At 44.4% G+C, this 14,242-nt stretch overlaps 1 protein-coding gene across 1 annotated transcript in view; it reads right to left on the minus strand.

Annotated features, from left to right (window-relative positions):
- Window positions 1-14,242, minus strand: part of LOC126092121 (wiskott-Aldrich syndrome protein family member 2-like) — a 55,844-nt gene that overhangs the window by 12,808 nt on the left and 28,794 nt on the right. Inside the window, exons 2-4 of the mRNA XM_049907566.1 lie at window positions 12,294-12,455; window positions 4,224-4,304; window positions 3,893-4,134 (exon numbers count right to left, since the gene is read on the minus strand). Coding sequence (XP_049763523.1) covers window positions 3,893-4,134; window positions 4,224-4,304; window positions 12,294-12,455 — 485 coding nt within the window. The remainder of the gene's footprint in view (window positions 1-3,892; window positions 4,135-4,223; window positions 4,305-12,293; window positions 12,456-14,242) is intronic.

Below are 14,242 nucleotides of genomic sequence, written 5' to 3' on the forward strand. Positions count from 1 at the left end.
TACCGTCTCCATGTCTCTGGTTCTTCTGTTTGTGTAGTGTTGCAGCTGGCCCCGTTGCTTCTTTAACAATTCCAGAGCCGGATCCCAGGCTCTGCTTAGCTGGTACCCTGTGTCACGGTTCATAAGATCGTCAGCCATTTTAATTTCTATCGATTCTCTTATAACACTGTCCCAAAATCTGGGTGTTTGTGCTAGAATCTTGGTATCCTCATACTTAGTGGCATGATCTAGTTCTAGACAGTGTTCAGCAATGGCTGACTTAGTCACCTGTCTTAATCTAGTGTGCCTATGATGTTCTTTGCACCTGATCTCCACAGTTCTTGTCGTCTGGCCAATGTAGGACATGCCACATTGACTAGGTATATTGTAAATCCCTGGTTTTCGTAACCCCAGGTCGTCTTTGACACTCCCCAGCAGTCCCCCGATCTTGTTGGATGGACAGAAAACACACTTGATATTGTGTTTACGGAGGATCCTACTGATTCTGGCAGAAATAGAGCCAGCATAGGGCAGATATGCCACCTTCTTTGCTTCATCTTGGTCTTCTTCAGGAACCTGTGGTATAGTGGCTGGTCGGAGTGCCCTCTCAATTGTCTGTCCGTGTATCCATTCTTGGAGAAAACTGTTTTGAGACGTTCTATCTCTATGGGTAGATTCTCTTGGTCTGACAGGGCACGTGCTCTGTGGACCAAAGTCTTCAGAACCCCATTCTTCTGTGCAGGGTGGTGACAACTGCTGGCCTGCAGATATAAATCAGTGTGTGTTGGTTTTCGGCACACACTGTGGCCAATTGATCCATCTGCTTTCCTTTGGACTAGTACATCCAGAAATGGCAACTGGCCATTCTTCTCCAGTTCCATGGTGAACTTGATATTAGGGTGGCATGAGTTAAGATGTTCAAGAAACTCATTGATCCTGTCCATCCCATGTGGCCAGATCACGAAGGTGTCATCCACATACCTAAAGAAGCATGTGGGTTTAAATGTGGCTGTCTCCAATACCCTCTCCTCAAAACTCTCCATAAACATGTTGGCAACCACAGGGGACAGTGGGCTGCCCATAGCTACAGCTTCAGTTTGCTCGTAATATTGGTTTCTGTACAGGAAATACGTGGATGTCAGTGTATGACTGAACAGGTCCAACAGAGCACCGTCAAATTTCTCGGCAATCAGTTCTAGTGAGTCCTTCAGTGGGACCCTGGTGAACAGCGATACCACATCAAAACTAACCATGATGTCCGAATCTGTGATGTGCAGTTGCTTGAGGCGTTGCAGGAAATTTTCTGAGTTGCAGATGTGGTGAATACATTTCCACACATATGGAGACAGGAGACCTTTCAAGTACTTGGCTGTTGTGTACGCAGGTGCCCCAATATTACTGACAATAGGACGTAGGGGCACGCCCTCCTTGTGTATTTTAGGCTACCATACAGTCTAGGTGGCACTGGCGCTTTTTCCTGTAGTTGTCTGATGATCATCAGAAGGCGGAGCTCCACAATTTGCAACGGTCGGGGGGCCATCCACGGCTGACACACCTGACATGTTGCAGCGAGTACTTTTTTGGGCCATTAAAGGATGCCATTCGTGGAAGACATTTGAGGACGATGAGGAGGTGATTCACACAGTGAAACACTGGCTACGCCGCCAGGACAAGGATTGCAACCGACAGGGCATACACGCCCTTGTTTTGCCCTGGAGTAAGGCCGTATAACGGGATGGAGTATACGGGGAAAAATAGGGTGTGTAGATATAATACCATTCTTTCGTGTATGTAATTCCCATTATGTTCAATAAATAATTGTTGGAAAAAAATGCGGTGCATTGCTTTCTAGGCAACCCTCGTACACTCAGCTTCGACTGTTCCTGTCCGTCAGTACGAGTGGTCTTCCTGGTACCGGGCTAACTGTGGTGGTTACGTCGCATTCTCACTTCAGTCACATCAAGAACAGTGAAGATGGGGAGATTTAGAAGGGCTGAATTGTTCCTGATGGATATGTGAGTCAGGTGACATCCAATAATCACATCTGAAGTTACCGAGTGACCTATTGTGACTGACTCATTCTGCTGTCACTACTACTACACTGACAATACGGTACTCCTCATCTGGTTTTATAATGGCGGGCCCGCCTCTCCTGATATCTTGTGGTCAATTCCACGTTGTAGGGCTATCAAATACGTATGGAACATCGAATTAACTAATAGTGTACCAATGAACATATATGAAATGGGAGTAATACGTCAGTAACAGTCAGTTTAATAACTTACATAACTAACTTAAAACAGTTTAATAACTCACATAACTTACTATGTTACAATACATTCGAATTTTATGTGAATTTGCTTATACACCCATGCTCATAAATCAAGGATAATGCTGATACATGGTGAAACAACATTCTGGTAGGCGGTTGCGGGTTTAAATCACCTCAGGGTACGACCATGCGGTGCATTTGACCTGCAGTCGTCGCACGGCGGCGCTGGCAGCAGTCCACATACGCAGAGGTGTGTTGTTGCATGTCAGGGTACGGTGCAGCGAGTAAGTGTCAGAAATTTTCAGACGTGCTAATGGTGACTGTGCGTTGAAAATGGCTCAAAGAACATATATGGATGACGTTGTGAGGGGTACAATACTAAGGCGAAGGCTGGTCAAACAGAGCAGGTCGTAGCACGGGCCCTCTGTGTGCCACAAAGTGTGATCTCAAGATTATGGCAACGATTCCAGCAGACAGGAAACGTATTCAGGCGCTACAGTACGGGACGTCCACAGTATACAGTGCTCGCAGACGGCCACGGAGGACTGCAGGTAGCCTTGCTTGGGACCTTACCGCAGCCACTGGAACAGTTGTCTCCAGACAGACAGTCTACAGATGACTGAACAGACATGGTTTATTCACCCGGAGACCTGCAAGGCTGATTCCACTGACCCACTGGTCACAGGAGAGCCCATAAAGCCTGGTGCCAAGAACACAGTACATGGTAATTGGAACAGTGGTCCCAGGTTATGTTCAAAGACGAGTCCAGGTATAGTCTGAACAGTGATTCTCACCAGGTTTTCATCTGGCATGAACCAGGAACCAGATACCAACCCCTTAATGTCCTTGAAAGGGACCTGTATTTGATTTGACGGTGTGTGGTGGGATAATGATTGGTGCACGTACACCCCTGCATGTCTTTGACAGAGGAACTGTAACAGGTCAGGAATATCGGGAGCTCACCAGTATGTCCGGCTTTCCAGGGGTGCAGTGGGTCCCACCTTCCTTCTGATGAGTAATAACGCACGGCCCCACCTATCTGCCATCGTGGAGGAGTACCTTGAAACAGAAGTTATCAGGCGAATGGAGTTGCCTGCCTGTTCTCCAGACCTAAACCCCATCGAGCACGTCTGGGATGCTCTCGGTCGACGTATCGCTGCACGTCTTCAAACCCCTAGGACACTTCAGGAGCTCCGACAGGCACTGGTGCAAGAATGGGAGGCTATACCCCAGCAGCTGCTCGACCATCTGATCCAGAGTATGCCAACCCGTTGTGCGGCCTGTGTACGTGTGCACGGTGACCATATCCCATATCGATGTCGGGGTTCATGCGCAGGAAACAGTGGCGATTTGTAGCACATGTGTTTCGCGACGGTTTTCTCAACTTATCACCAATACCGTGCACTTACAGATCTGTATCGTGTGTGTTACCTATGTGCCTATGCTATTAGCGCCAGTTTTGTGTAGTGCCACGTTGTGTGGCACCACATTCTGCAGTTATCCTTAATTAATGAGCATGAGTGTATTTCCCTGCGTAAGTGATGCTCGAGTTACTTTTTTCAAATTTTTTAAAATAATTGCTTGATTTTCTTACTAAAGATGCACGAAGAGCCTCTGACAGCTGAGCAAGCAGTGCGCTACCTTGACGTCCGCTGAGATGAGCGTGAGGCCCTCCGGCGGTGGAGGGGGCGGCTCCGGCGGTCCGGACATCACGAGGCGCCGCAGCAGGTCGCTGCCCATGGACAGCAGCGGCAGTGGGACCGGAAGAGACTCCCCGAAGACAGGCGGGACCTCGTTGTAAACATCACCGTCTCCTTGTCCCAGGTCTATCCGTATCACGGCGATTCCATCATCGGGATCCTCTGTCTTTGTATCTTCATTGCCTGGCGGGGAGTATACATGTACAGTTGAAAACAAAAGCATCATTCAGTAAGACAGAATTCATGTTATTATACCTCTGTCGTACACTCACCATGGTTTCGGGCAAAGTCTGGACAAACAGTTATGTACGTTGTACCGGTGCTGCAGAGCGAACTGTTCACCTTCTTGAAATCTGCGAAAACAAATAGAAACGAATAATAATTAATTAATTCCCACACTAACAAAAGCTGCACCGTATTTTAACACAGCTCTAGTTTTTTATTAATAGTGAGATTTCAAAATATTTTGTATTTTGAAACAGCACATAATGACAGTAAACTTGTTTATTGGTTTGGTAGCACCAGTTCAGCAGGAGTGTAAGTGACTGTAATGGATATTTATATAGCGTGGCTTCTTGTTTGTGTTGTATGATGATGAAGATGATGAGAGAAGGCAGAGAACGAAGTTCAGAGCCGGTACATGGCCAACTCGAGTAATAAGTAGGGGGCAGCCGAGATTATGGTCCATATGCGATAGACGTATCATCATCAACAATGTCGCATGCCCTCACTTCATGAGACACAGAGTACGCGAAAGAACTTGCCCCCCTTCTAACAGCCGTGTACCGCAAGTCTCTAGAGGAAAGGAAGGTTCCAAATGATTGGAAAAGAGCACAGGTAGTTACAGTTATCAAGAAGGGTCGTCGAGCAGATGCGCAAAACTATAGGCCTATATCTCTGACATCGATCTGTTGTAGAATTTTAGAACATGTTTTTTACTCGCGTATCTTGTCGTTTCTGGAAACCCAGAATATACTCAGTAGGAATCAACATGGATTCCGGGAACAGCGATCGTGTGAGACCCAACTCGCTTTATTTGTTCATGACACCCAGAAAATATTAGATACAGGATCCCAGGTAGATGCTATTTTCCTTGACTTCCGGAAAGCGTTCGATACAGTCCCGCACTGTCACCTGATAAACAAAGTAAGAGCCTACGGAATATCAGACCAGCTGTGTAGCCGGATTGAAGAGTTTTTAGCAAACAGAACACAGCAGGTTGTTCTCAATGGAGAGACGTCTACAGACGTTAAAGTAACCTCTGGCGTGCCACAGGGGAGTGTTATGGGACCATTGCTTTTCACAGTATATAAATGACTTAGTAGATAGTGTCGGAAGTTACATGCGGCTTTTCGCGGATAATGCTGTGGTATACAGAGAAGTTGCAGCATTAGAAATCTGCAGCGAAATGCAGGAAGATCTGCAGCGAATAGGCACTTGGTGCAAGGAGTGGCAACTGACCCTTAACATAGACAAATGTAATGTAGTGCGAATACATAGAAAGAAGGAACCTTTATTGTATGATTATATGGTAGGGGAACAAACACTGATAGCAGTTACTTCTGTAAAATATCTGGGAGTATGCGTACAGAACGATTTGAAGTGGAATGATCATACAAAATTAATTGTTGGTAAGGCGGGTGCCAGGTTGAGATTCATTGGGAGAGTCGTTAGAAAATGTAGTCCATCATCAAAGGAGGTGGCTTACAAAACACTCGTTCGACCTATACTTGAGTATTGCTCATCAGTGTGGGATCCGTACCAGGTCAGAACGACAGAGGAGATAGAGAAGATGAAAGAAGAGCGGCGCGTTTCGTCACAGGCTTATTTGGTAAGCGTGATAGCGTTATCGAGATGTTTAGCAAACTAAAGTGGCAGACTCTGCAAGAGAGGCGCTCTGCATCGCGGTGAGCTTGCTGTCCAGGTTTCGAGAGGGTGCGTTTCTGGATGAGATATCGAATATATTGCTTCCCCCTACTTATACCTCCCGTGGAGATCACGAATGTAAAATTAGAGAGATTCGAGCGCGCACGGAGGCATTCCGGCAGTCGTTCTTCCCGCGAACCATACGCGACTGGAACAGGAAAAGAACTTAGGACATTGGTGCAAAGACTGGTGATCAGAGACTCCACGCCACCACTTCTCCTCCTCTTGCCGCCCAAATACTGGCAACCAAAAATCCGTCACAGGTATTTAAATAGTCTTAACTGCAGTCGAGCGCCACAAGCGTGCGACAGCGATCTCGACCACGGAGACGGGTCATGAGATATACATAAAAAAAATCTGTACCTGTAAGGCAACTGCCTTTCATAGGATTAGATAAGTGATAACTGCTATTCGTATGGGTATTCGATACTCCACGAAAATTAACCCATGTATTATGCACCCTTGATCTTGCTTAGCACAAACGCACCCTCATGTTTTAAGTTTATCAGTACATGAATAATGACCACCTCTAGGAAAGGGGGGGTTGGAGAAGAGGTCGTTCACGGCTTTGAGAAAAGAATCTTAATTCGTCTAGGTCACAAATTTATGTCATTGTATAAACTTACGATCTACATCAATAAAAAATTTAATATTCAAAATAGAGATCCCTGTTTCACGGACTTGACCATGTCATGTATTGTAGACATTTGAAGTAAGATCATAGCAAAAAGGTATTCCCCTCTCGTTTCAATGCTAGTAACAGCTTCACGTGTCTGTATATGGCGTGGAATGGGTTGGAGCGCGTGGCAGCTGTATGTTGGTTGGTTGATTTTGGGGAGAGGACCAAACAGCGAGGTCATCGGTCCCATCTGATTAGAAAAGGATGGCAAAGGCCGTGCCCTTTCAAAGGAACCATCCTGACATATTCTGAAGCTATTTAGAGAAATCACGATAAACCTAAATCAGGATGGTCGGACGTGGGTTTGAACCGCCGTCCTCCCGAATGCGAGTCCAGTGTCCTGACCACTTCGCCACCTCGCTCGGTGCAACCGCATGGTTGGTGAGCAAGCGTTCCTACTGTCTCGACAGCAGTCTGTTTTTCTATTAAACGGGAAATAAACGCCATGTTTCATTATTAATAAATACTTAATTTAACATTTTTGGACGTTATAAACCTACCTAGTGGTAAGAAAGAAAGTTGTAATGTCATGAGGATTAAGTAGAAAAAAAAATAAAAATAAAAGCGGGGCAGGTGAGAGCAGGACTCAAGAACTGACGGTTCCGTATAAACTTAATTACGAATACAGATAATAATAATAATAATAATAATTTCGTAAGGCTCAGTGGCCTGGTGCAAATCTTCGAACTGGACACCACTTTGGCGATTTGCGAGTCCCTAACCTACCCCAGTTATACAACTGGGAAAAGGAGACCGACAGTTTAATGTGGCGACTCCTCACATTGTTGAGAGGTGAAGGCAGGGTTAAAACGAAGACTGACAAGCCCGTGATTTGAACAAGATTGGATCCCGCGTCCTCTTGGATTCCAAGCACGCGCTTAACCCCTAAACGAGCAGATGCTACATGTGTATAAACACTTCATCTACAGGTTTTGCTTAGTGAGTTTGCGAGTATCGAAATACTTGACATATATGGCCGTATCTTTTGAGTGCATTGACTTAGAAGGCTAAAGTGTTTACTCAGGCAAGAGACGGTAGCTCTTAGCATTTGAAATAAATTTCAACTTGACTCCTCTACCCGATCCTGAGAAGAAGGGTTCTTAATAAACGTACAGGCAGACAGACGGTGATCAAACGGCAAAATGAATTATGTGATATAATACAAAATTAACATCTTTCGGACATTTTTTCCTTTACTTATGCTGTGTAAACTTGCTTCTTGTCAAATGTTATCCTTCTAAGTCAACGGGATGTACCCTATAGGTTTTGATGAGTGAGTTTGCGAGTATAAATGTTACATAAATGACCCTTTCTTTTGGTTGCACTGACTTAGGAGTTTAAGTTTTTGACACCGCCAAGGAGCCACAGCTCGTAGTATGTGATATGAATTTGAAACTGATACCTCTACACCTTCCTGAGAAAAAAGAATCTTAATAGACCGACAAACAGGCATACAGGTAGACAGAGGGGGAACAAAGTTATACTATATCGGTTCAGTTTTTACCAAGTGAGGAACAGAACCCTAATTAATAAAAGTATATGAAAATACAGGGTGTATCAAAAACAATCATCCGATTTGGCACGTATCTATTACTTAATCTAATAAACACATACAATGAATTTTGTTTCTTGATGAAAAGGAAACTCAAAAAGTTTTTTTCATACCTTTTCATAGGTGTTCGACATGCCACCCTTGAGATGCACGGCGTATGTCAATGCGGTATTCAAATTGTTCACACACTGCAGCGAGCATTCCTTGAGTTACAGCTTGTTCAACTGCTGTTACGCAATGTCTCAGTTCATTCTGCCTCTAAGAGACAGGCCGGCAACGGACTACATACGCCGCTCTTCGGCCAGTAGATACAACAGATAAACATAGAAGACAGAGAACATAAAAAGCATGGTAATACATGATGAACATTACATGATAGATTAGAAGCTGTTCAACGGAAGGCACGGTACACAAAGGTGGTCACCAGTAGAACAGACGAAGACATACAGTTGGAGACACGAACGTCGGAGGACACCGAGGAAAACACTGTAGCACAAAACGGAGAAACACTGATGCACGGAAACACTGGTGGCGATCATCGGCGAAGTACTCACAAACACACTGATTAAGTGGGGGGGGGGGGGAGAGGTAGGAGGGCGGGAACGAGGAGGGGACGGAGCCAGTTTGAGAAAGAAGGGACAGTGGGTGGAACCGACCCATCGTACAGTAATCCTTTGATTTAAAAATTCCCGCACTTCCAGATGCCAGTGTGGTGGTGCCCCAGCCTGTTAGTACATGAAGTCGTTCGTATCAGTCTCCAACAGTGGGAAAAGAAAGTTATCAAGCGTATCGAGATAAGTGTTTCCTGTAACTGTGTTCTCGGCAAAGAAAACGTAGAGCACATAACGCTTTCTGTTGTCCCGACACCTTTTTTTACTAGAAGTGTAGTGGGCGCTCACTGCTGCTACCTTGTGGCAACCATGTAAAACTCGAGAGTTTGGCCTTTCCAACAGTACGTTGTTCACACACATATCTCAAACAACATGAAAGTTTTTTTTTTGGTCATCAGTCTACTGACTGGTTTGATGCAGCCTGCCACGAATTACTTTCCTGTGCTAACCTCTTCATCTCAGAGTAGCACTTACAACCTACGTCCTCAATTATTTGCTTGACGTATTCCAATCTCTGTCTTCCTCTACAGTTTTTGGCCTCTACAGCTCCCTCTAGTACCATGGAAGTCATTCCCTCATGTCTTAGCAGATGTCCTATCATCCTGTCCCTTCTCCTTATCAGTGTTTTCCACATATTCCTTTCCTCTCCGTTTCTGCGTAGGACCTCCTCATTCCTTACCTTATCAGTCCACCTAATTTTCAACATTCGTCTATAGCACCACATCTCAAATGCTTCGATTCTCTTCTGTTCCGGTTTTCCCACAGTCCATGTTTCACTACCATACAATGCTGAACTCCATGCGTACATCCTTAGAAATTTCTTCCTCAAATTAAGGCCGGTATTTGATATTAGTAGACTTCTCTTGGCCAGAAATGCCTTTTTTGCCATAGCGAGTCTGCTTTTGATGTCCTCCTTGCTCCGTCCGTCAATGGTTATTTTACTGCCTAGGTAGCAGAATTCCTTAACTTCATTGACTTCGTGACCATTAATCCTGATGTTAAGTTTCTCGCTGTTCTCATTTCTACTAGTTCTCACTACCTTCGTCTTTCTCCGATTTACTCTCAAACCATACTGTGTACTCATTAGACTCTTCATTCCGTTCAGCAGATCATTTAATTCTTCTTCACTTTCACTCAGGATAGCAATGTCATCAGCGAATCGTATCATTGATATCCTTTCACCTTGTATTTTAATTCCACTCCTGAACCTTTCTTTTATTTCCATCATTGCTTCCTCGATGTACAGATTGAAGAGTAGGGGCGAAAGGCTACAGCCTTGTCTTACACCCTTCTTAATACGAGCACTTCGTTCTTGATCGTCCACTCTTATTATTCCCTCTTGGTTGTTGTACATATTGTATATGACCCGCCTCTCCCTATAGCTTACCCCTACTTTTTTCAGAATCTTGAACAGATTGCACCATTTTATGTTGTCGAACGCTTTTTCCAGGTCGACAAATCCTGTGAAAGTGTCTTGATTTTTCTTTAGCCTTGCTTCCATTATTAGCCGTAACGTCAGAGTTGCCTCTCTCGTCCCTTTACTTTTCCTAAAGCCAAACTGATCGTCACCTAGCGCATTCTCAATTTTCTTTTCCATTCTTCTGTATGTTATTCTTGTAAGCAGCTTCGATGCATAAGCTGTTAAGCTGATTGTGCGATAATTCTCGCACTTGTAATCTCTTGCCGTCTTCGAAATTGTGTGGATGATGCTTTTCCGAAAGTCAGATGGTATATCGCCAGACTCATATATTCTGCACACCAACGTGAATAGTCGTTTTGTTGCCACTTCCCCCAATGATTTTAGAAATTCTGATGGAATGTTATCTATCCCTTCTGCCTTATTTGACCGTAAGTTCTCCAAAGCTCTTTTAAATTCCGATTCTAATACTGGATCCCCTATCTCTTCTAAATCAACTCATGTTTCTTCTTCTATCACATCAGACAAATCTTCACCCTCATAGAGGCTTTCAATGTATTCTTTCCACCTATCTGCTCTCTCCTCTGCATTTAACAGTGGAATTCCCGTTGCATTCTTAATGTTACCACCGTTGCTTTTAATGTCCCCAAAGGTTGTTTTGACTTTCCTGTATGCTGAGTCTGTCCTTCCCACAATCATATCTTTTTCGATGTCTTCACATTTTTCCTGCAGCCATTTCGTCTTAGCTTCCCTGCACTTCCTATTTATTTCATTCCTCAGCGACTTGTATTTCTGTATTCCTGATTTTCCCGGAACATGTTTGTACTTCCTCCTTTCATCAATCAACTGAAATATTTCTTCTGTTACCCATGGTTTCTTCGCAGCTACCTTCTTTGTACCTATGTTTTCCTTCCCAACTTCTGTGATGGCGCTTTTTAGAGATGTCCATTCCTCTTCAACTGTACTGCCTACTGCGCTATTCCTTATTGCTGTATCTATAGCGTTAGAGAACTTCAAACGTAACTCGTCATTTCTTAGTACTTCCGTATCCCACTTCTTTGCGTATTGATTCTTCCTGACTAATGTCTTGAACTTTAGCCTACTCTTCATCACTACTATATTGTGATCTGAGTCTATATCTGCTCCTGGGTACGCCTTACAATCCAGTATCTGATTTCGGAATCTCTGTCTGACCATGATGTAATCTAATTGAAATCTTCCCGCATCTCCCGGCCTTTTCCAAGTATACCTCCTCCACTTGTGATTCTTGAACAGGGTATTCGCTATTACTAGCTGAAAATTGTTACAGAACTCAATTAGTCTTTTTCCTCTTTCATTCCTTGTCCGAAGCCCATATTCTCCTGTAACCTTTTCTTCTACTCCTTCCCCTACAACTGCATTCCAGTCGCCCATGACTATTAGATTTTCGTCCCCCTTTACATACTGCATTACCCTTTCAATATCCTCATACACTTTCTCTATTTGTTCAGCTTCAGCTTGCGACATCGGCATGTATACCTGAACTATCGTTGTCGGTGTTGGTCTGCTGTCGATTCTGATTAGAACAACCCGGTCACTGAACTGTTCACAGTAACACACCCTCTGCCCTACCTTCCTATTCATATTCACATAATAGTTATGATTTTTTTAAAGGATGAGTCGTTTTGATACACCTTCTACAATAACACGCGCCACGGTTACTTATAACACCTCAAAAAATCATGTAATATTACAACAGCGTGGCAAGAACAAAAATGGTTCAAATGCCTCTAAGCACTATGGGACTTAACATCTGAGGTCATCAGTCCCCAAGACTTAGAACTACTTAAACCTAACTAACCTAAGGACATCACACACATCCATGCCCGAGGCAGGATTCGAACCTACGACCGTAGCAGCAGGTGGCAAGAACACCTAGCAAGAATTTATCTCAATCATAGGAGGTAGGGCACAGCCTTTAAGCATCAGCATGTACCATAATTATCACTAAAAAGAGGATAACGTTCCTCAGTTTTAGCCACACTGAAAATTAAGAAACATGTGCAAATAAGTATGAAACCGTAGGGAAACTAGTGTGCTGTGTTAAAAATCTGACTCTACAGGCCGCCGGGTAATTCATTCACATGCTGCTGGACAGCGTGAGGTAGTTGCTCTCACCTGCAGTCATCCTGCAGTTGATACACCGCAGAACGCACTCGTCGGCGAAGAGCGCCATGTTGCCGGTCTCCTCGTTCAGCGCACACAGTGGTCCAGGGACGGGCAGGCACTCCACCGAGTCGCACTGGTCATCCGCAGCAGACTGCCAAACAGTCAGCGACGCTGCAACAAACATTACGAAGCCTCGCGGTAAACAACAGCACTTATGCTGCTCACCCCCCCCCCCCCCCCGCACACACACACACATTGCTTACTCATCCCTAATCTACAGAGTCTGGGGCGTTCAGAGTTTTCATGGGCTGGACAAAAAGGCTGCCAGCAGTCTCTACTGATGCATGGCCCAGCTCAGTACACTAAGTAAATTAAATCAGTACTTTTAACATCAGATTCGGGGGATTCAGAAAATTACCTTCCGTTTGATATGCATCTCGAGTTGATTAAATTGTCGTCATGATTATTCTTCATTTATTCGCTATTAGACTAATTTTCACCCGATGATATGGGATCACCGTCGGCTTGCCTAACCAGCGGACTATGGGCTCGTGAGAGTGGACAAATTTTAGGGGTTGTAATTTTAGGCCACAGCTACTTGCCTCGGAAGCACGAGAGGGGTCCACCGTTTCCGCGGAATTTGCCGCCATTTCAGCGTTCCCAACACCAGCGCCGCGGGCTCTGACATCTGCTTAAGGGAGCTAACGTAACTACAGAATTGGTTAGGTTGGCTATATGACGCTCTGCTTGTCGGCGGAAGCTAGCTGCGTCGAGGGTTCGTCGTCCACAGAAGTGGCGAGGGACGCCATGATCGCCCAGTTGCGACTAACTGACCGCCTTGAGCGGAGATGGTCAGTTGCGACGGTTGTGTGTTCGGGACCAGCCGCCATCTTAGTGTCAGTGAGCATGTTTTGTGCACATCTACCACCACGGGCAGCTCCGCTCTTGAGCTTACAGACAGTTACATTCATCTCAGAGTTCACATTCAGCAGCGTTCTTAGTTGTGCTGCTAATCATTCAGTACACAGTAGACTGGGCGCTATTTAAGATGATTCCGGGCTAGTAGTTTCAAGTGGTTTAATTGCCCCGTCCGAGCTTATTTTACTATTCATACTAATGAACAATTTTCTCCATACTTACTCTCCTCACACTCCATCTTAGTCAAGGTCTGGACCGTTTTAATTTAATACTTTTGACTCGACTGAATGTTTGCATTTTATATTCTTGTCCTGCACCGGGAAGCAATAGGATCTGGTTTCATAAATGTACAGTTATACTATCAGGCTATCGCACCAATTTATGTTTATTGGAGGAACAATAAAGTAGAATGTACCAGAAGAGGCGCATTTTTCTTTGTTCGTGGCCTCCCCCTGTTGTCCTACCGATTATGTTAATTACCCATCAACTGAATCGAGTTAGTTCGATGACAGCCACAGTCAGGACAGCAGCCGACAGGTAGGTGAATGACAAACCTCATTACTTGCAGGGAAACAAAGAAATCGTCCCACAAGTAACTATTTTACCACATCTCTGCAACTTCACCTTCAGTAGTATCCACACCATCGTTTACAACAGCCAACAACCGCTACAATTGCCCTAAAATCGTGTATACACTCTTTGAAAATGAATATTTCTTTCACTTTGGAGTGTCAAATTTACGATTGTAGTAGGGCATAAAACAGGACAGTTTGTACTTAATTTGGTATGTAAATTACCATTGGAAATCTAATAATGGTAATTAACCACTGCTTAACTTATAAATTATGACTTCCTTTGAATAAAATATGGAGTAGTAAACTTTACGGTGGTTTAGTAGGAATGTAACATCTTCTTCCCTTCAGCGTTCTATGGTTAACTAAAGCTTATAGAAATGAAAAGTTTTGGGTGTCACATACATTAAGATGTAACGTAACGTAGTATACGCTCAAAAAGACCACATTCCACCGTAGTCCATCGTC

The sequence above is a fragment of the Schistocerca cancellata genome, chromosome 1 (assembly GCF_023864275.1).
Source record: "Schistocerca cancellata isolate TAMUIC-IGC-003103 chromosome 1, iqSchCanc2.1, whole genome shotgun sequence".
Classification (NCBI taxonomy): Eukaryota; Metazoa; Arthropoda; class Insecta; order Orthoptera; family Acrididae; genus Schistocerca; species Schistocerca cancellata.